Source organism: Manis pentadactyla, chromosome 13 (assembly GCF_030020395.1).
Source record: "Manis pentadactyla isolate mManPen7 chromosome 13, mManPen7.hap1, whole genome shotgun sequence".
Lineage (NCBI taxonomy): Eukaryota > Metazoa > Chordata > Mammalia > Pholidota > Manidae > Manis > Manis pentadactyla.
The window spans coordinates 59,217,174-59,239,426 of record NC_080031.1 but is presented as its reverse complement, the minus strand read 5'-3'; the positions used below and the strand labels follow the sequence as shown (position 1 = coordinate 59,239,426).

The 22,253-nt window shown below is 45.9% G+C and overlaps 1 protein-coding gene across 2 annotated transcripts in view; it reads left to right on the top strand.

Annotated features, from left to right (window-relative positions):
* Positions 1-21,363, top strand: part of RUFY1 (RUN and FYVE domain containing 1) — a 52,412-nt gene extending 31,049 nt beyond the window's left edge. For both annotated transcript variants that reach the window (XM_036892680.2, XM_036892681.2), the window contains exons 12-18: positions 11,511-11,608; positions 13,618-13,737; positions 14,325-14,454; positions 16,395-16,489; positions 18,007-18,055; positions 19,666-19,743; positions 20,780-21,363. In XM_036892680.2, the coding sequence (XP_036748575.2) occupies positions 11,511-11,608; positions 13,618-13,737; positions 14,325-14,454; positions 16,395-16,489; positions 18,007-18,055; positions 19,666-19,743; positions 20,780-20,926 (717 nt within the window). In that variant the 3' untranslated portion in view covers positions 20,927-21,363. The remainder of the gene's footprint in view (positions 1-11,510; positions 11,609-13,617; positions 13,738-14,324; positions 14,455-16,394; positions 16,490-18,006; positions 18,056-19,665; positions 19,744-20,779) is intronic.
* Positions 21,364-22,253: the final 890 nt, after the last annotated feature.

Below are 22,253 nucleotides of genomic sequence, written 5' to 3'. Positions count from 1 at the left end.
GTCCGTCTCTGCAAACCCCTAGCTTACAGGCCCTGTTTGCAAGGCAGCCCCCGCACACACTGGCGTCTGACACATCCTGGAGCCCAGGCCCTGGGCAAGTGGCCTTTTCCTGGCTGTTTGCCTCAGCTAAGGAGGGTCGCCAGCACACTAGCCTGTACTGTCCTCTGACAGCGCCACAGCTGAGCACCAAGCCAGCGCCGCTTTCGTCAGGTTTCCTGTGGCAGCAGCCACCCCGCATCCCTCCAGCACTGCTGGGAGTCTTCCAGCCTGTGTTCTCTTCACACCCTTCTCCTCTTCTGGGCGTTCCAGGCAGAGGACATAGCTGTATCCCTCTGTTCGGGGCGCTCTGTGCCTCCATCTCTCCCCATGTATCTATAGTCTACACACCTCTCTCCCTGTCTCTGCTGCCCTCCTGCCTTTTATCCCCCATCCCGACTCCCATCTTTCCTCTAGGCCAGTGTTCTAAAGTGACTCTTTTCATTTATGTGTGTCATTCCGAAACCTGTCGTATCATTTGGAGTACCTGAATTTTAATATGCAGAGCAGCATCGTGCCGCAGCTCTCCTTCTGTCCCTTCGGTCCCCTGGGAGCTGCGTCCATCCGTGCGTCTAGCTGACTTTAGCATCTACGTGGTTAGTGTCCTGGCAGGGCTGCCAGTGAGGGGCAAACGGTGTTCCTCCCCCTCGCTGGCCAAAGATGACCTGGCAGCTAGCCCGCGCAGCTCCCCCAGGTCCGGGAGCCCCTCCCTGGCAGCCGTAAGCTGTAGCACCCTCTGGCTCGTGGGACACTGTGTGAGCAGCCAGGTCACCTTCCTGGAGCCGCCCCAAGTGTGGGCTGCTGGGCTTGTGCTGTGAGGCATGGGGTTTGTGTGTTCACTTTCCAGCCCAGTGAGCTTGTGCCTCCCTCCATGTTTGCCTGCCATTTATGTTTCCTCTTTGTGACTGGCCTGTTCCTATTTTTTGTCCTTTTAGGGGGGTTGGGTTTCCTATCTCTTCCTTTTGGATTAGTCGTAATTCTATCTAGGGTCTGAATATTGGTCCCTTATTGGTTTACATATTATAAACATCTTCTCCTGCTCTGTCATCTAGTACCCATCAGTCCTTATTTCTGAAGTAGTCAAATGTGCCAGCTCCCACGTTAGGGTTTGCAGCTTGAGGGTTTCGTCTGAGAAGCCCTTTCTCAAGCCTAGGTGTCAAAGATACCCTCCACTGGTTTTACAGACCTCTCACATTCACGTTTGTCCTGCATCTAGAGTCAGCCTTTATATACAACCTTGCCTAGGAGTCTGGTTTTCTTTTCCTCTGTACAGCAGACCCCTTCAGAGCTAGTCCATTCTTTCCTCACTGATAGGTGGTACCAACTGTCTTGTACCAACATCCTCTACAAAGCGGAATGTCTCCGAGTTTCTGTCTGAATTACCGCTGCTTTGCAGGAAGTAGGCATCTGGTCAGTAGTATTAGTTGGCGAGGGCTGCTGGAACAGAGTACTGCAGACTGAGAGGCCTAACAGATAAGGTCACACTGTGTGGTCCTGGGGGTTAGGGCTCCCCCATACGAACTGGGGAGGGACTCGACTCAACCTATCCCTTAGGTCAGTCCAGCTCTCTTTGCCCACTTTTTTCCCCTCTTTTCTTTTTAAAGATTGATTTATCTACTTGTAAACCTTTATTCTGGATAAAAATTTTAGAATAGTTAATAAATTTTCTTTTAAAACTCCAGCTGAATTTCATAAATGGAGATTACATTGATTTTATAGGTTAATTTGAGAAAAAATTAACCTTCTGGTATATGAAACCATTCCATCCCAGAGCATGAGTGGCTCTCCACTTACTTAGAATTCTCTCCTCTCCCTCTCTCTCTCCCGGCTCCCCCGTCTCTCTCTCTTGTCCTTTTTACTCTGTAAAGGTCTGGTGTTTTTTCTTGGTGGGTTCCTGGAGTCTTTGTAGTTCTTGTTGCTGGTGTGACTGGCACTTTCTCTGGCCGCAGCCTCCAGTTGGGCCTTGCTGGGATAGAGAAGTGCTTTGTGCTTGTGAATTGGTCTTGTGTTTGACAGCTTTATTGACTACCTACATGTAATAGTTTGCTTTGATCATACTGGTTTTAGATGTAATTGATCATATGATCGACAAAGACAGCTGAATCTCTTCACTCTCAATTTTTGTGCTTTTTTTTCTCTTTTGCTTCTTACCTCTCTGACCAGAGCCTCTAGACTATATTGAACAGTAGTAGAAATCCTGAGCAAGTTTGTGGTCCTTATCTCAAAAAGAATGCATCTGAAAGTTCCTCCTGAGATGTCTGGTGTATAATTTTGAATGAGTTAAGGAAGTTGTCATCTAGTTCTTGTTTGCTCAGAGGTTTTATCATAAATTAAATTATTAATGCTTTTATTTTGCATTTTATCTATTGTGGTATTCATGCTTTTTTTCTCCCTTAGTTATGCTGCAATTTATTTGATAGATTCACACTGCTGGATTCCTACTTGATTTTGATTGTAATGTATTTAAATATACTCTTGATTCAGTTAGCTAGTACATTTTATTTATTTATTTTTATTAAGGTATCATTAATGTACACTCTTATGAAGGTTTCACATGAAAAACATTGTGGTTACTACATTCACCCATATTATCAAGTCCCCACACACACCCCGTTGTAGACGCTGTCCATCAGTGTAGTAAGATGCCAGAGAGTCACTACTTGTCTTCTTTGTGCTACACTGCCTTCCCTGTGACCCCTCCTACACCATGTGTACTAATCATAATACCCTTCAATCCCTTTCTGCTTCCCTCCCCTTTGGTAACCACTAGTCTGTTCTTGGAGTCTGAGTCTGCTGCTGCTCTGTTCCTTCAGTTTTACTTCATTGTTACACTCCACAAATGAGGGAAATCATTTGGTACTTGTCTTTCTCTGCTTGGCTTAATTTCACTGAGCATAATACCCTCTAGATCCATCCACGTTGTTGCAAATGGTAGTATTTGTTTTCTTCTTATGGCTGAATAGTATTCCATTGAATGGATAAAGACATTCCACATCTTCTTTATCCATTCATCTACTGATGGACACTTAGGTTGCTTCCATATCTTGCGATTGTAAATAGTGCTTTGATAAAGCAACCTAAGTGTCCATCAGTAGATGAATGGATAAAGAAGATGTGGTACATGTACACAATGGAATATTATTCCATTATATGATTTCACTCATATGTGGAGTATAAGAACAAAGAAAAACTGAAGGAACAAAACAGCAGCAGAATCACAGAACCCAAGAATGGATTAACAGTTACCAAAGGGAAAGGGACTGGGGAGAATGGGAGGGATAAGGGCGGGGAAAAAGAAAGGGGGCATTATGATTAGCATGTATAATATTGCGGGGGCATGGGGAGGGCTGTGCAACACAGAGAAGACAAATAGTGATTCTACAACATCTTACTACACTGATGGACAGTGACTGTAATGGGGTTTGTGGGGGGCACTTGGTGAAGGGGAGACCCTAGTAAACATAATGTTCTTCATGTAACTGTAGACTAATGATAACAAAAAAAATAGGGGTGCATATATCTTTTTGAATCTGAGAGCTTGTTTTCTTTGTGTAAATTCCTAGTAGAATTCCTGGGTAAAATGGTGTTTCTATTTTTAGTTTTCTAAGGAACCTCCATACTGCTTTCCACAGTGGTTGAACTAGCTTACATTCCACCAGCAGTGCAGAAGGGTTCCCCTTTCTCCGCATACTCACCAGCATTGGTTGTTCCTAGTCTTTTCTATGTTGGCCATCCTAACTGGTGTGAGGTGATATCTCACTGTGATTTTAATTTGCATTTCCCTGATAATTAGCGATGTGCCTGCCTGTTGGCCATCTGAATTTCTTCTTTGGAGAATTGTCTGTTCATATCCTCCGCCCGTTTTTTAATAGGGTTATTTGCTTTTTGGGTGTTAAGGCGTGTGAGTTCTTTATATATTTTGGATGTTAACCCCATGTCGGATATGTCATTTACAAATATATTCTCCCATACAGTAGGATGCCTTTTTGTTCTATTGATGGTGTCCTTTGCTGTACAGAAGCTTTTTAGTTTGATGTAGTCCCATCTGTTCATTTTTGCTTTTTTTTCCCTTACTGAGGAGATGTGTTCAGAAAAAAGTTGCTCATGTTTGTATTCAAGAGATTTTTACCTATGTTTTCTTCTAAGAATTTTATGGTTTCATGACTTATATTCAGGTCTTTGATCCATTTTGAGTTTACTTTGTGTATGGAGTTAGACAATAATCCAGTTTCATTCTCTTACATGTAGCTGTCCAATTTTGCCAACACCAGTTGTTAAAGAGGCTGTCATATCCCCATTGTATGTCCATGGCTCCTTTATCATGTATTAATTGACCATATATGCTTGGGTCTATATCTGGGCTCTCTATTCTGTTCCATTTATCTATGGGTCTGTTCCTGTGCCAGTACCAAATTGACTTGTGGCGGCTTGTGTCTTGTGTCTTGATTACTGTGGATTTGTAGTAGAGCTTGAAGTTGGGGAGTGTAATCCACCCAGCTTTATTCTTCCTTCTCAGGGTTGCTTTGGCTATTTGGGGTCTTTTGTGGTTCCATATGAATTTTAGAACTATTTGGTCTAATTCATTGAAGAATTCTGTTGGTATTTTGATAGGGATTGCATTGAATCTGTAGATTGCTTTAGGCAGGATAGCCATTTTTTGACAATATTAATTCTTCCTATCGATGAGCATGGGATGTATTTCCATTTGTTGGTATCTTTTTTAATTTCTCTCATGAATGTCTTGTAGTTTTCAAGATATAGGTCTTTTACCTCCTTGGTTAGATTTATTCCTAGGTATTTTATTCTTTTTTGATACAATTGTGCATGGAATTGTTTTCTTGATTTCTCTTTCTGCTAGTTCATCATTAGTATCTAGGAATGCAACAGATTGCTATGTATTAATTTTGTATGCTGCCACTTTGCTGAATTCAGTTATTCTAGTAGTTTTGGGGTGGATTCTTTAGGGTTTTTTATGTACAATATCATGTCATCTGCAAACAGGGACAGTTTAACTTATTCCTTACCAATCTGGATGCCTTTTATTTCTTTGTGTTGTCTGATTGCCATGGCTAGGACCTCCAGAACTCTGTTGAATAAAAGTGGGGACAGTGGCCATCCATGTCTTGTTCCTGATCTTAAAGGAAAAGCTTTCAGCTTCTCACTGTTAAGTATAATGTTGGCTGTGGGTTTGTCATATATGGCCTTTATTATGTTGAGGTACTTGCCCTCTATACCCATTTTGTTGAGAGTTTTTATCATGAATGGATGTTGAATTTTATCGAATGCTTTTTCAGCATCTATGGAGAAGATTGTGTGGTTTTTGTCCTTCTTTTTGTTGATGTCATGTATGATGTTGATAGATTTTCCAATGTTGTACCATCCTTGCTTTCCTGGGATGAATCCCACTTGATCATGATGGATGATCTTTTTGATGTATTTTTGAAATCGGTTTGCTAATAGTTTGTTGAGTATTTTTGCATCTACGTTCATCAGAGATATTGGTCTGTAATTTTCTTTTTTTGTGGTGTCTTTGTCTGGTTTTAGTATTAGAGTGATGCTGGCCTCATAGAATGAGTTTGGAAGTATTCCCTCCTCTTCTACTTTTTGGAAAACTTTAAGGAGGATGGGTATTAGGTCTTCACTAAATGTTTGATAAAATTCAGCAGTGAAGCCATCTGGACCAGGAGTTTTGTTCTTAGGTAGTTTTTTTTTATTATCAATTCAATTTAGTTGCTGGTAATTGGTCTGTTCAGATTTTCTGTTTCTTCCTACATCAGCCTTGGAAGGTTGTATTTTTCTAAAAACTTGTCCATTTCTTCTAGGTTATCCAGTTTGTTAACATATAATTGTTCATAGTATTCTCTCTTAATTCTTTGTATTTCTGTGGTGTCCGTAGTGATATTTCCTTTCTCATTTCTGATTCTGTTTATGTGTGTAGACTCTCTTTTTTTCCTGATAATTCTGGCTAGAGGTTTATCTATTTTGTGTATTTTCTCGAAGAACCAGCTCCTGCTTTCATTGATTCTATTGTTTTATTCTTCTCAATTTTATTTATTTCTGCTCTGATCATTATTATGTCCCTCCTTCTCCTGACTTTGGGCCTCATTTGTTATTCTTTTCCTAGTTTCATTAACTGTGAGTTTAGACTGTTCATATGGGATTGTTCTTCTTTCCCGAGGTAGGCCTGTATTGCAGTATACTTTCCTCCTAGCACAGCCTTTGCTGCGTCCCACAGATTTTGCAGTATTGAGTTATTGTTGTCATTTGTCTCCATATATTGCTTGATCTTTATTTTTATTTGGTCATTGATCCATTGATTATTTAGGAGCATGTTGTTAAGCCTCCATGTGTTTGTAGGCTTTTTTGTTTTCTTTACATAATTTATTTCTAGTTTCATACCTTTGTGGTCTGAGAAGCTGGTTGGTGAAATTTCATTCTTTTTGAATTTACTGAGGCTGTTTTTGTGGCCTCGTATGTGATCTATTCTTAAAAATGATCTATGGGCACTTGAGAGAAGAATGTGTATCCTGCTGCTTTTGAGTGTAGAATTCTGTAGATGTCTGTTAGGTCCATCTGTTCTACTGTGTTGTTCAGTACCTCTGTCTCATTACTTATTTTCTGTCTGGTTGATCTGTCCTTTGGAGTGAGTCATGTGTTGAAGTGTCCTAAAATGAATGCATTGCTTTCTATTTCTGCCTTTAATTCTGTTAGTATTTGTTTCACATATGTAGGCACTCCTGTATTGGGTGCATAGATATTTATAATGGTCATATCCTCTTGTTGGACTGACCCTTTTATCATTATGTACTGTCCTTCTTTGTCTCTTATGACTTTCTTTGTTTTGAAGTCTATTTTGTCTGATACAAGTACTGCAACTCCTGCTTTTTTCTCCCTGTTAGTTGCATGAAATATCTTTTTCCATACCTTCACTTTTAGTCTGTGTATGTCTTTGGGTTTGAAGTGAGTCTCTTTTAGGCAAAATATAGACAGGTCTTTTTTTTTAATCCATTCAGTGACTATATGTCTTTTGATTGGTGCATTCAGACCATTTACATTTTGGGTAATTATCGATAGTATGTTCTTATTGCCATTGCAGACTTCAGATTCATGGTTACCAAAGGTTTAAGGGTATCTTCCTTACTATCTAACAGTCTAATTTAACTCACTTAGTGTGCTATTACAAACACAATCTAAAGGTTCTTTTCTTTTTTTCCTCCTTTTTCTTCCTCCTCCACTCTTTATATGTTAGTTATCATATTCTGTACTCTTTGTCTATCCCTTAACTGACTTTGGGGGTGGTTGGTTTCATTTTGCATCTGCTTAATAATTAATTAATCTACTTTCTTTACTATGGTTTTATTTCTTCTGGTGGTAGCTATTTAGCCTTAGGTACACTCCCATTTATAGCAGTCCCTCTAAAATACACTGTAGAGATGGTTTGTGGGAGGTAAGTTCTCTCAGCTTTTGCTTATCTGGAAATTGTTTAATCCCTCCTTCAAATTTAAATGATAATCTGATAATCTTGCCATGTAGAGTATTCTTGGTTTGAGGCACTTCTGCTTCATTGCATTAAATATATCATGCCACTCCTTTCTGGCCTGTGAGGTTTCTTTTGAGAAGTCTGATGATAGCTTAATGGGTTTTCCTTTGTATGTGATCTTTTTTCTTTCTCTGGCTGCTTTTAACAATCTGTACTTATCCTTGATCTTTGTCATTTTAATTATTATATGTCTTGGTGTTGTCTTCCTTGGGTCCCTTGTTTTGGAGATCTGTGCACCTCCATGGCCTGAGAGACTGTCTCCTTCCCCAGACTAGGGAATTTTTCAGCAATTACTTCCTCAAAGACACTTTCTATCCTTTTTCTCTCTCTTCTGTATATAGCTCCATGAGCATGTTTATGATTTTTATATTGAAATCTCTTTCATGTAGATTGATAAGTTCAGTTTCACTTGGCCCTCTTTCTGGTGTTTTGCAATTTTGGTTTGAACCAGGTTCCTTTGATGTTTCATATTTGTATGTGGCACCCTCTAGTGCCCAGAATCTCTACTCTTTGGAGCTGCTCAGCACCTGGAGTGATGGCAGGGGTTGAGTTGGTGCCTGTCCAGAGGAAAAAGGTCTTTCCTGCTTCCCAGCTGCAGTGACTGTCTCCAGTGCCAGGGCCAGCTCTTTCAGGATTTGATGAATTTGTTATATTTTCATGTTATATGTGGTTTTGGGAGGAGGTTCTCTAGCTAGTACATTTTATTATGTGTAACATATGGATTTATATAGTTGACCCTTGGACAACACTGGTTCCAACTGTGTGAGTCCACTTACAAGCAGATTTTTTTCAATAAATATCTTAGAAGTTTTTTTGGAAATTTGCAACAATTTGAAAAAAAGATTTTCTTTTCTCCAGATTACTTTATTGTAAGAATATAGTAGATGATACATATAACACACAGTATGTATTGGTCAGTTGTTTATGTTATCAGGAAGGTTTCTAGTCAACAGTAGCCTATCAGGAGTTAAGTTTTGGGAGGGGATTAAAAGTTATATATGGATTTTCAGCTATATGGGGGGTTGGTGCCCCAACTCCTAAGTTTAAGAGTCAGCTGTATATTTGATGGACCTCTAATTTTCTTTCCTTTTACTAACCTTATTTGGCTTCACAATCCAGGTTGGATTGGCATTACAAAATAAGCTTTCCTGCTCTCTTTATCTGGAATAATTCATACTAGATGGCAAATCTGTGTATGTGTGTGTGTGTTATTTTGGTTTGGTTTGGTTTTACAACAATAGTATGGCTCCTTTCAGGTTTCTGGACCAATTCTAATGTGTGTGTGTGTCTGGGGTGGTCTTCCCATGCACACTATGGAGCAATCCTCCAACACCAGCAGGGTATTGGAGAGCACAATGCAATTCTGATACTATCTGCCCAGAGACAGCATTAGAGTCCTCACGGTAAGGGCTTTGTCCTACAAGAGTGCCCTCCACCTCCTGCTCCAGATCCTGGCTGCAAGAGCCAGGCAGTTCCCTGTGCTTCTGACTTACTGGCTACAGATTAGAGATTCCCACACTTCCCCTTTAGGGTCGATTAATTAATAGAGTGGCTCACAGAACTCAGGAAAACATGTTTGCTTGCCAGTTTAATAAAGGGTACCATAAAGGATACAAGTTAACAGCCAGAGGAAGAGAGACATAGGGCAAGGTCCATGTGGGGTAAAATTGCAGTATTTCCAGAATCCCTGGCCTAGCTTTAGTCCATTTCCATATTAATAGGTGTTTCTTCCTGCAGCCCCCAGGAACAAGGGGTAGAGAGAAGCTGTTCTCTCCTCCCCTCTGTTGCACAATTGGTCCAGCACCTGTCAATTGCCAGAGCTCTGCCTGAAGAGTTCCTCCTGGAAGGGGCAGGGGAAGAGGTGCATGCGTTCTGGTTGGGAGAGAAAACAGGAGAGCAAGAGCAGTGGCTGAGGAGGTGAATGGAGCCAGGCCGCTTGTGAGAAAATAAAAGGTTTCTCCCAATCTAGCTTTTTGCTTGACTGATTTCGGCTTCACCAGTTTCACTGGTTCATTCACCCCAGGCTGGGAACATTCTTCCCCGCAGAGCTACAGTCCCAAATAAAGGAGTTTCAGTCCTCATGGAGTTTGGGGCCTGGCTCAGTGACACAGATGTGTTCTGGTTCCCCAAGCACAGAACCTCTCTCCACAGAGAAGCAGGATACAAAAGAGCAACATACTCTTCTCAGGGGTTTTGTGTGAGGACTTCATTGAATATAGTCATGACTGACTAAATCATTGGCTCATTCAACCTTTTTGGTGGGGTCCAAAAGTCTCTCATTAACATGACAGGACACCCATTGCACCTTTAAGACTCTACAGTGTTTCCAGGAACTGTGAATTAAGACCACCTATACCTGGGAAATAATGTATTTGGTCATATGAATGACCAAATATGTATTTCTTACAGCTCATTATATCACAGCAAGAGTCCTCAGAAAGTTTTGAGAACCCACCTGTGTTAGGGGATTCTTCTAGGATGGGGGCTCTGCAGATAGGAAGACTTTGATCACCATTTTAATTTATTGAATGCTCGCTGGCCTACTCATATTTTCTATTCCTTTTCAGGAAATTTTTGGTATTTTTAATATTTTTTCCAAAAATATATCATATTTTGTTTAGGTTTTCTAATGTTTTGGTTCACAGTTGTTCATAATATTCTTTTCCAAATTTTTAAATCTCTTTCATTCAGCATTTTCTTAATTGTCCTTTTTTTAGTCCATCTAGAACAGGTGTGTCTCTTCTAATAATCTTTTCAAAGAAGCAGCTTTTTTCCTAATATTCTTTATTATTTATTGTTGTTCCTTATTTCACTGATTTTCATGTCTACCGTCACTTTTATTATATTCTTTCTTTTGGGGGGGTGCTTTCTAGCTCATTTTCAACTTTTGAAATGCATGCTTAACTCACCTGTTTTACTGGCTCTTAATTTCGTGAACAATTTTATTCAAAGTTGAAAGTTACCCTCAAGTACTGCTTTAGCTCTGGCCCTTAAATTTTGACAAAGTATTTCATCTAAGAAACACATTTTTCACATTTTAGCATCTCTGAGATCTAGATGTATCTTACACTTGATGGTATGACATGTTTCCAGTAGTAGTGTTTTCTTTCTTAGTGGTCTATAAAATTAGGGTGCATCTAACTCAGTAGCATCTTCAACACAATTAAATATTATACAGTGTCTTCATTGTCTTTCAGCTGTAAGTATTTTACAATTTCTCTTTTGGTTTTTTTTTTAGCTCAATGTTTTTTTTGTAATATACTATTTCGTTCCCAATATGAGATTCTTTTGCCCTCCTTTTGTTGTCTGATTTATTACATTAAGGTCAGAGAATATAGTCTGTAAGTTCTATCTTAGGAGCGTATTAGGACTTCCTTCTATCTTTAGTCTTTCTGTATCCTTTCGTTTCCAGAGTGTCTCTGGCAGACACACAGGAACGCAGTGCTTTCTTGCCCCCTCCCAGTCACTTCCATCTGTCGTGGTTAAAAGCCTCAACTCAGAAAGTCACTCAGCTGTGGGTGTGAACTCAACCCCACCATGCCTAAGCTCTAGCCTTCAACCAGAAGCCTCTCTCCTGCTCAGAGAAGTGGGACTAACAAGGCCCACCAGGAGACCTCTGCAGAGTCAGATGAACTCGGGGATGTGTTTGGCACAAGAACTGGCTGCTCAGTAACACTGAATCAGATCCAACTCTGAAGCTCCTTTTCGACAAAGAGCATGGACCATTCATTGGTGGAGTAGAACAAAAGGCGACATCACCTGCCTTGTTACCTTTCTTTCTGTTGCTAAAGCTGACCCAGGACTCCAGGGAAGAGCAGCAGTTAGTGAGATGCTCTTGAAGGTGTTGGAAAAGTGTGAGGTGAACAGTTACGCCCGCTTGTAACCCAGAGCAGGTGCAAGTGAGAGAGTGTGACCCCTCTCCTTGCTTTTGCAGAATGCAGAGAGCAGTTTACAACAGAAGAATGAAACCATCACATCTTTTGAAGAAAAATCCAATCAAGCTATGTCCACCATGAAACAAATGGAAGAAAGGTAATCACTTTCCCCTGGTAGATATTTCGTAGAAGGTTCTGTGCATTCTCAAGACCTAGGGACTTACTCAGTCTTTCTCAAAAGTACAGACAACTTGGGTTGACTGTCCTTCAGGTCTGTAAGGAGGCTGAATTCCCCAGCCTCACCTAAGCATGTATTCACTTAACTTTTAGGCTGCTGTACCATACTGTCCTCCGGGGTGGGTGAGGAGGGGATGGTCAGACTATACAGTAAGCACCTTGTCACTGTCACATTTAAATACCATATCAGTAGTGGATAAGACTAGGGTCTAAAAATATACCCACACAAATAAGGACAACTGATTTTTCTACAAAGGTACAAAGACAGTTCAATGGAGGAAGGAAAGTCTTTTCAATAAATGAATTAGACATCTGTAAGCAAAAAAAAATGAGCCTTGATCTGTATACATCACACCTTATATAAAAAGTAACTCAAAGTGGACCATAAGTCTGAATAAAACTTAAAAAGTAAGTAAAAGTTAAAATTATAAAGCTTTTTAGAGGACAATCTTCATGACTTTGGGTTAGACAGAGGCCTTAGATGTGACATGAAAGCAAATCCATAGGAGAAAACCTTGATAAATTGGACTTTATCAATATTTAAAACTTTTTTTTTTTTAGATAATTATTTTTTTATTGAAGGGTAGTTGACACACAGTATTACATTACATTAGTTTTAGGTGTACAGCATAGTGATTCAACATTTATATACATGACAATTCTAGGTACCAGCTATCACCATACCAATCTGTTACAATATCTTGACTATATTCATTACATCCCGGTTACTTATTATTTTACCATTGGAAGTGTATACTTTTTTTTTTTTTTTTGGTGAGGGCATCTCTCATATTTATTGATCAAATGGTTGTTAACGACAATAAAATTCTGTATAGGGGAGTCAATGCTCAATGCACAATCATTAATCCACCCCAAGCCTAATTTTCGTCAGTCTCCAATCTTCTGAGGCATAACAAATAAGTTCTTACATGGAGAACAAATTCTTACATAATGAATAAGTTACATAGTGAACAGTACAAGGGCAGTCATCACAGAAACCTTCGGTTTTGCTCATGCATTATGAACTATAAACAGTTCAAATATGAATACTCACAAAATTTAAAACTTTTGTTCTGTGAAAGACATGGTAAAGAGAAAAAAAAAGACATGTTATATAGATTGGGAGAAATTTTGCAAATCACATATTTGAAAAGAACTTGTATCCAAATATGTAAAGATCTTAAAATTCAATCTAATCTAAAAATGGACAACAGAAGAATGAGATGCCACTATATACCTATTAAAACAGCTAAATGGGTTTTTTTTTACTGACAATACCAAGTGGTGGTGAAGCTGGAAGCCACTGGAACTCATATGTTACTGGTGGAAATGCAACAGTACAACCACTTTAGAAAACAGTTTCTTAGAGCTCTACATCCTCTTGCCATATGACCCAGCCATCCCACTCCTGGCTATTTGCCCAAGAGAAATGAAAATTTATGTTCATACAAAAATCTGTACATGAGTATTTATAGCAAGTCTATTCATAATTGCTGAGAACTAGAAGCAACCCAAATGTGTTTCATTGGGTGACAGATAAGCAAAGTAGCACTCCCTACAATGAACTATGAACTCCGATTGCGGTCATACATGCTGTGCTCAGAGAAAGAAGCCAGTCTCAAAAGTTTGTATAAAGTTAATTCCATTCATGTGACATTCTGGAGAATACAAAGCCACAGGTCAGCATATGGGTGGCTGTCAGGGCAGGGGCAGGAACAGGCAGGCGTGGCTGCGAGGGGCAGGACTAGGGAGTCTTCCAGATCCCAGGGCTGTGCAGTATCCTGATCGAATGTATACGGGTGCTAAAACTCAACTAGACACACATGAGAGTCACTTCTACTGACTATCAGTGTTAATGTAGAGGAAAAAATTCAGGAATTAGAACATGAAAAACTCGGTTAAATCCTGAGGCGGGATCCTTTGCTCTAGGTTGCAGCACTCGGAGAGGGCGCGCCAGGGGGCGGAGGAGCGGAGCCAGAGGCTGCAGCAGGAGCTGGGTGCCAGGACCAGCGCCCTGCAGCACCAGCTTGCCCAGCTGCACGAACAGTGGTAGGCCCACGGGGCGGCTCGCGGGCGGCTCCCAGCGCCGCGGTCTCATCTGCCAGGCTGGCACGAGGCTGGGGGCGGATGTGCTAAGTACAAGGGAGAGCTCGAGGAGGAGAGAAGCCGCAGCTGGGCTCCCCGTTTACAAATGAGCATTACAGATGAGGCTCCAGGGGTGCCCGGGTCCCCAGGGCTTCGCGGGGGGGAGGGGAGCCGGGGGAGTGGCTCGCTGCCAACCGTCAGGAGCTTGCTCCGGCCTCAGGCCCCGGTATCCCCCGTTGTCGCCTGGCTCCGGGTGGGAAAAGCGGAATGAAGGTTGCACTCGCTGGCCCCTCGGGTGTCCCTCCCAGTAGACGGTTCTGCTCGGGCGGCATTGTCGTGCGGTGCAGGCGTTTCAGAGTTCTCGTCCCTCCTGTGCGTCCCGGGCTGCCCGCCAAGTGTGTGCCTGTGCCCACGCTTTGGGGAAGGGCTTAGTTGCTCGCTGGCAGTTCGGATTCCTGCGGATTCCCCGATCCCTGTGTGGTGAAGTGGGTTGTGGGTTTTCCACGGAAATCTCCCAGGGAAACTAACTCTGGTTCATTTTGGGAGAACAGCTCAAGTCTGGACAAAGAATTGAAATCAGAAAAAGAGCGCAGGCAAGCCCTCCAGCGGGAACTGCAGCGTGAGAAGGACGCTTCCTCACTCCTCCGAGCAGAGCTACAGCAAGTGGAGGGCCTGAGAAAGGTGCGGTGGGGCTCCCTGGGAGAACGAGAGCTGCTGGCGCCCCCAGAGGCTCCTGGCTCAGACCCTGCCAGCACCTGCCCGCTGCGTGCCGGCCCCGCACTGGGAGGCTCCTCACCTGCGGAGCTTCTGCTCGGGAAGCCAAAGGCAAATCCTAAGCCAGTGTGCGGAGCAGGGGGCCTCCGTGGTGAGCGCTGTGAAGAGAACACAAAGGAAAATGTCCCCGTGGTGGGGCGGGGCAGCCTGGGAAGAGAGCTGGATCACAGCAGGGACAGCCATGCAGGGACAGGGGAGTGGGAGGGTCTGTTGCAGTGAAGGAGTAGAAAGGGCGGCGTGGCTGAAGCGGCAGGAATGCTGAGGCGGAGGGCCAACCACTGTGTGGAGAATGGGTGGTAGGCATGCAAGAAAGGAAACGGGGAGGGACCAGAAAACATTTAAACAAATGCCAGTCCACACCTTTACCCCCGAGGTGGGCAGCCTGTCTGCCCCGGGTTACCACCTGGTCCTGGGTCAGCGCAGGGAAGCACACTGAACCGGAGCCCTAAATCTCCCTGTCTATCCCCAGTCACCTCAGTTCTCTGGAGGCCTCACCTCACTTGGAGGCAAAGCCGGGGTCCTGTGGTGAACTGCAGGAGAGGCGGGTGGCACACCCAAATGGGGCTTTGGCCTGGCTGTAGAACCAGACCTCCCAGGAACTCAGGCAGTAGTCTAGTTTTCCCCATGGTAGAGTCACCAGACGTCTCCCCAGCAAGCAGGAAGGTCCCAGCCAGTTCTGGTTTGAAGGTGGCTGTAGCTTCTTGAGCTGCTGGGGCGCATCTCTGGCCTCCACAGCTTGCCCCGTGGGGCCGGCGGCTGGGTGCACCCTCTGCCCCAGGCGGCCTTCCTGCACCACACCATCCCTGGAGGTAGGTCTCTGGGCCCGGGGCAGCTTTCAGACCTGGACTATCGTGGTAATCACTGGATCAGGTACCAAAGAGCCATTTGAGCTGAGAAACTGATTTCTGTTGTGAAGTGCCTAGAGCTCGTCCCAGGGTGGGGACTGCTAGGGGCAGCAGAGGTTCCCCAAGAACTGCTCACGCTTGCAGGGGAGGAAAGGAAACAGAGGGCAGAAGAGGACTTCTAGAAAGTTCTGCATCATGGAACATGCCCCCTCAACTCCATTTCAGAATACATTGGTCTAAGATTTTCATTACACTGTCCCCACATACACACCACAAAACAACATGCCTAACCTCACCATGAGCCTGTGTGTGCCTGTGTTCACAAGCTCTGGGGCAGAAGGCCCAGAGGCCACCGCAGGGGAACTGCCTGCCACTCAGGCCTAAGCCCCGCTGCTGCCCCAGTCTGCCCAGAACCCCATGTTACTGTCCTGGGGCTTCATCCAGACCCTCTCCAGCCTGCATCCTCAAGGGGCACTGGCCCCAGGCTACACACAGGTGGTATTAGTGCCGCCCCAGTGAGCACCACTCCCCCCTGCAGGCATGAGGTCCCTGCTCTTGGCCTTCACAGCCTGTTCATCCACTCTCAGGAAATTTTGACCAGCCCTTTCCAAAACACAGTTTATTCAGGCTATTTTGTATAAGGTTCTTCATCTGTGTACTTTTTGAGATAGTTCGTTTTAAAAATATTTTACTAGAAACTCAGGCAAAGTCGTATGTGCCCTGCAAGGGGGGCTGCTTTGAATGTGCCTGAGGCACATGGCTTCCCCCTGCCCCATGTCCTGTCCCTGCCACAGGGCCACTCCTGTGGGGCTCATACTCTGGTGGCCCATTCCGGAGAAACAAGATGAGAGGTGATCTGTGAGATGACTTGTCTTGAATGAAGTTCATACAGTAACCCTGCTTTTTGCTCTTGAAAAACCTTATGACCTGCTTGTTGCCGTAATGACTAGACCTTTAAAAAGGACTGAATTCTCTGTGAAGCATGTGGTTTGTTCACTTTAGGAGCTAAAGGAGCTCCAGGACGAGAAGGCAGAGTTGCAGAAGGTTTGCGACGAGCAGGAACAAGCCCTTCAGGAGATGGGGCTGCACCTCAGCCAGTAAGAACCCCACTCTCCCACCTACTGCCTACATCAGGGCCCCCACCAGGGGAGTCACAGCCTACCCACCACACACTCATGCCCTGGACCAGGTCCCGTTGTCAGGAAGGCAGGCCTCGATGACAGCACTGACTTCATTAATTTGTTAATTTTTCTAATGACCAGAACCCTCACATTCACTAACTCAGCGTTCAGGCCCAGAGGCATAGCTTGCTTGTTCAGCCTGCAGTCGGCCTGGAAGGACGAGGTCGTTTGGGAGGCCAAGCCTGCTGCGGTAGGAGCGTGGTAACCACTACTTACCTTTCTGGGCTGGATACTCACACCCCGAGTCTGTCCGTCAGTCTCTGCTGAGGGAGCACAGAGCCCAGTGCTTATGTCTCCTTTGACTTGGTGGCTCTCATCCTTGGTGCCCTAGTCCTGCCAGTGTGCTGCAGGTCACACTGCAGATGGCGGGACTTGTCCATTTGTATTATTACTGCATTTTCACACCCATGGCCAGTTTTTTCTCCTTATGTGATTGCACATGACAGAAATTCAATTCAAACTGGCTTAAGCAAAAACAGCCATCAGGAGTCAGTTTCTGCTTCCCAATCTGCTGCCCTGCCTGCTGCTTCCCTCCAAGCAAGGCTGGTCCCTACAGGGACAGGATGGTATCCAGCAGGGCTATCTATCAGGAACAGAAGTTCCTTTCTCTGTCGCCCCTCCCACTCGCCACTCCCACCAGTCCTGTACCTGTGCCTGATGCAAGTGTGGTGGCCAAATTGACAGGGGTCTAATGGCCATTACACAGAGCACATGGTGGCTGGCATAGAGCACAGTGACCAGAAAAAAAGCCTAGAGATGGAGACTAACGAGTGAATGAACTGGAAACATGCTGACATAGTACGCAGATCAGGCTAATCCAGTGACAATTTAGGCTAATCTCAGTTTTTAAGGGCTCAGACCATTCCCCCCAAATTACATGTCCATGGTATTTCATTTCATCTGGTTTAATTCTACCAGTGCAGACCATGTTCAGCCCTGTCAAGATCTTAGGTGGGCAGCTAAGGAATTGTTCTTAACACTAGGAATGGAGCAAGAACAAATGACCATGCCCCCTGGGCCCAACCATCCTAGACTGAGCAGGTGGCAGGAAAAGGGCCAGGGAGGACCCTGCAGACTTGGGGTCCTGCCCTGGGGAAGGCCAAGCCTAATAAAGGTGCACCTCCCCGTACTCAGCCACACACCACACATGGGAACGTACTCCCAGGGGAGCCAGAAACCTGGCTTCCAGGAGATAATTCTCAGGTTTTAAACAGCTGCAACTATTTGTCTTTGAAAACCCTGCAGCTCAACAGTCTGTCCTTGGGCCAGATTCTGTTCATAGGCTCAGCCTCAGACAGTGGACGTGCGCCAAGGTGATGAGCTGACTCTGGGATGACAAACAGGTGGAAAGCCAGCATTTTAGAACAGCTCATGTTATGCTCCTCGTACATGTCTATCACTCTCACTGCTATGAATGATCTTTCTTTTTTAAGGTCCAAGCTGAAGATGGAAGATATCAAAGAAGTCAATAAGGCCCTGAAGGTAGTGGGTTATTAATGTTACCAGCCTAAGAACACAGGGCTGTTAGCTAGCTCATCTAAGGCTCTGCAGGCTCTAGGTTTTGTGTGGCAGAGGGGTGGTGGTTATCACTCCTTTACAAAGACAGTGTTGCTCAGAGCCATGTAACTTGGCAGAGATGTGATGCTGACAAGTGGCAGGGTGCAAACTGGAACCTAGGTCTGCCCTCAGCTATTGTTTAACAGTAGGCCTAGATCACAGCTGCCCTGAGGAAGGACGAGGACAGTGGCAGAGAGAGATCAGGGATTGTTAGAGAGACCTTTCCGTTCCAAGAGGGAGGCCAAAGGCCACCCTACTCTACTGCAGTGCCATTTCTGAGGAGGACTTAAGTCCTGGGCTGGGCCCAATCTCAGGATCATTTGGGGAAGACAGAATGACATACATCACTTAAGGAAAGTGGGAGCACATGGACCAGTGACCTAGTGCAGGTGGCAGGCTGGCCTGGTGGGGAAGGAACAGTGCCGGGTGAAGGTCAGAGCAGAAGGGACAGCCCACCTGTGGCAGAAGCTCCCACCCTTGAGCGCCTCCCACGTGTGCTGGAGCAGAGCCCAAATGACTGGGCATCTGACTTCCAAGTGCTCCGCAGGTCAGAGGCAGTGCAGCAAACTCACAGCAGCTAACGGCAGCCTAGACCTGTACTTAAGCTGTTTATTTCATCCTCCCTATAGATTGAACGCTTCTGGATGTAATTGCTGTGAGCTGCATATCTTTATGTCCCTTGCACTGCACAGAAGTGTTTGCACAAAAGGACAGCTAACAGCACCAGAGGGAGGATACAAACAATAAAACGGGGCTCTAGTTACCGGGAGCTATTGGACACAAGGCTGAAGCTCTGGGCACCTTGCCACAGCTCCCAGTCCTAGATCAGTGTCGTCAGGAAAGCCACATCCAGCAGATGCTGATGAGCCAGAGCAGCACATCAGGCCTTGGACCCCTATAAACAGTCCCTGAGGCTGAATAAATCATATCCTAGTTCCCCTCAGGACCTCCAGAAAGGTCTCTCTCTCAAAGCTTCAGTTGCGTCCTCTGCAGAATGGAAACATCTGCCTCTCCTCCTTGCTCTGAGGATCGGGTGCTGAGCATTGAAGGGCTTCCCATCTCTAGAGCAAAAGCACGGAGCCTTGTCTCTGCAAGGATCACTTACAACTGTTCTAGTCTAACGGGGTCCACCCTTCTCCCTCCTGCCAGTCAGGTGGGCACTTCAGAGAGCGTCTCAGCCAGGGTTGGGTTGCAACAGATCCTGACTGTGGTTACCTCAGCCGAAGGGCACTTATTGAAAGGAGGTGGGTGGGTCTCAGGTTAACCCAAGGCTGAAGAATCTGTCTTGCAGCTCCGGGGAAACCTGCAGAAGGAAGCCAGAGCCAAGGACAGGCCCCATCTGTAGCATGTGAGCTCCAGCTATGCTCAAGGTGGGGGACAGTCCTCCAAGGCTAGTAGATCTAGTGGAAAAGAGGTGCCTCAGATGGGAACTGGGTGCTTTTAGGAAAGGGACAACAGGGGCTGGGCAGCCAGAATACAGCTGAAGGCCCGCCAGTTGCTGAGCCGTAACATGGGTTCTGTTCTGTCCTCCTCAGGGCCATACCTGGCTGAAAGACGATGAAGCAACACACTGTAAGCAGTGTGGAAAGGAGTTCTCCATTTCCCGGAGGAAGGTACGTCACTGGCTTTGCCTCGTTCCAGGAAAAGCCCGGGGCCTCACCCCTGCATGTGTTGGCCTAGCCCATGCAGCGGGCTTCTGAGCCTGCCCCTTTCTGGGAACCCTAGCCAGTCAGCCAAGGCCTTTTCCCTCCCAAGTCCTTTCGATTACTGGCCAATTTCTTTAGAAGTTGGGGCTGTTTTGTGTGCAAAGGTGGTCTACATGAGTGTATCGTAAATTCTTTCTAAGCACCAGCACCAGCATCCAGCTGAATCGGGCAAAAACAATCTCTAGTGAACCCGTGGGCAGCAGGTCTCAGAACAGGCATCTGAACAGCACTGAAAGATCTCTGGCAATCTGGGCAGGGCAGTGGCCGGAGCAGCCTGCCTCAGGACCCAGGCAGGTGGGTGGGTCAGGGTGGGGCATCAGTGCCCCAAAAGGAATGCCTGTCACACTGCCACCTCCTGCCCCCACCTACCGCTCTCTAACAGCCTCTGGAAAAGCAGAAGCAAAAAACTTCCAAATTCCAGTCAAGGCCTTGCCATTACGTTGGGGGCTACACACAGCCCTCCTGAGGCTGCCTTTGAGATCACATAAGCCTACAAGGCCTGCTGCAGTGGGTGCTCCACAGGCCTAGCTGTCCCCACCCTTGAATGGCTGAATTCAAGGTGCTTATCTAGCCCATGGGGACGATGAGTGATGCCAAACCAAGAGCAGCACCCACACAGGCCTGTCCTGGTGTCGCAGTGCCCAGGTTCATGGCAGCCATTTACACAACGGGATGCCCCATCTGGAGCCGGCCAGAGATCCTCGGGCGCCCTGCTGTGGGGGCTGCCAGCTGGCTGCATTAGTCCAGTAAACAGTTTAGACAAAACCCTAGTCAGGCAAGTGCACAGCCACAGCAACCCTCCAAAACAGAGAAACAAAGGTCTAGGCACCTCTGTAGGCTGACACGCTTTCAGGGAGAGGAATTTACTGTTAGGGGCTGGGAAGACAGGGCGGGTGTGCAGACAGGGTGCGGCAGCCAGGTGACGCCTGCTCCCATCTTCCAGCACCACTGCCGGAACTGTGGCCACATCTTCTGCAGCACGTGCTCAGGGAATGAGCTGGCCCTGCCCTCCTACCCCCGGCCGGTGCGTGTGTGTGATGGCTGCCACACGCTGCTGCTGCAGCGCTGCTCCTCATGCCCCGGCTCCTGAGGCCCAGCAGCCTCCGGCTCCCTGGACAGGGCCACATGCCACTAAGGGGACGACCACGGCTCACCAAGTCTGCTCGCAAGTGACTCAGAGGGAAGAGACAACAGATCCTTGCCCAGTTGCAGGCCCTGGAACACAGCTCACCAGATTGGAAGCTGCACAACTTTTTTCTGCCGAGCTGTATGGAATTAACTCCTCTGGATTGAAATTTCCTTCTCACTTGGCCACTTTATTGGCTTTGGCTCAGATTCTAACAATGATTTTGCTACTACCCTTTTTCACTTTTAAAGAATTCACATATTTTGCAGCAATCGTAGTATTGGGGTTAATTTATCGCCTCTCAGTGTGCCTTCCCTGCCTCAGCGTCAGAAGACTTGCCATTTCACACCCTTGTGTCTATCACTGGCCCTGCAATAAAACCATTTATTTTTCACTCTGGAGCAGACAATGAAGGTGCTTGTGTCAGCTTCACAAGTCAGCCTCTGGAGGACTCCGGGAGCAACCCCCACTGCGGTGGGGCCTCAGTGAGAGCGCTGGGCTTGAGGGGCGGGGCCTGAGAGACCCCTATGCTCAGCGGTACAGGCTGGGCTCTGCCCAGGTGAGCCAAGGACGAATGGGGCCAGCAGGTCCACAAGCAGGTGCAGAGGAAGTGCTGTAAGCCTGTCCCCCAAAGCTCAGAAGTTGCCCCCTTACAGAACAGTAGGATACCGATGATTCAGACAGGGAGTTGACTTAGCTGATTATAGATGTGGCCACCTGTGGGAAAAATCCTGGCAGTTACTTTGAATCTCAGCAGCAGCCCTGGGACAGTGTTTGTGGGCTGTGAAATTGGCTTGGAGCCTCCCGCCTGGGACCCTGGCCCTGCATGTGCTCCCCACTCCCCCCAGTGCAGAAGTCCACCTGGGTTCCGGTTAAACTGGCACCTTTGTGTTGTGCACTTGAAAGCCCCTCTGCCTGCAGGCCTCAGCTCACTCACTACTAGTCTCCACCTCCTGCCCAACCTGAGCTGTCCTGGCCCTGGCTTGCCCTGTGTGGAAGGCTCACCCACAGCCTGGAACGGATGCTATATGTATGTATGTTTTGTGCTCCTTTAACATCCATGTTACAGACAACAAATAGGGGAACCCAGGTGATTAGGTCCCAGAATCTGAGCAGCCAGCCTCCAGAACTGTGTGCCCAGCCCCACAGTGACATTCCATGCCAAAGGCTTGCACACCCGATTGATTAGGGAAGCACACAGCAGCAATAGGGCTCCTCCCTCCCTAACCTGAGCAGTCTGTCTGCTCTTACAGGGCCCAACTCATCCCCCAAAAGTTCTCAGATGGCTGCA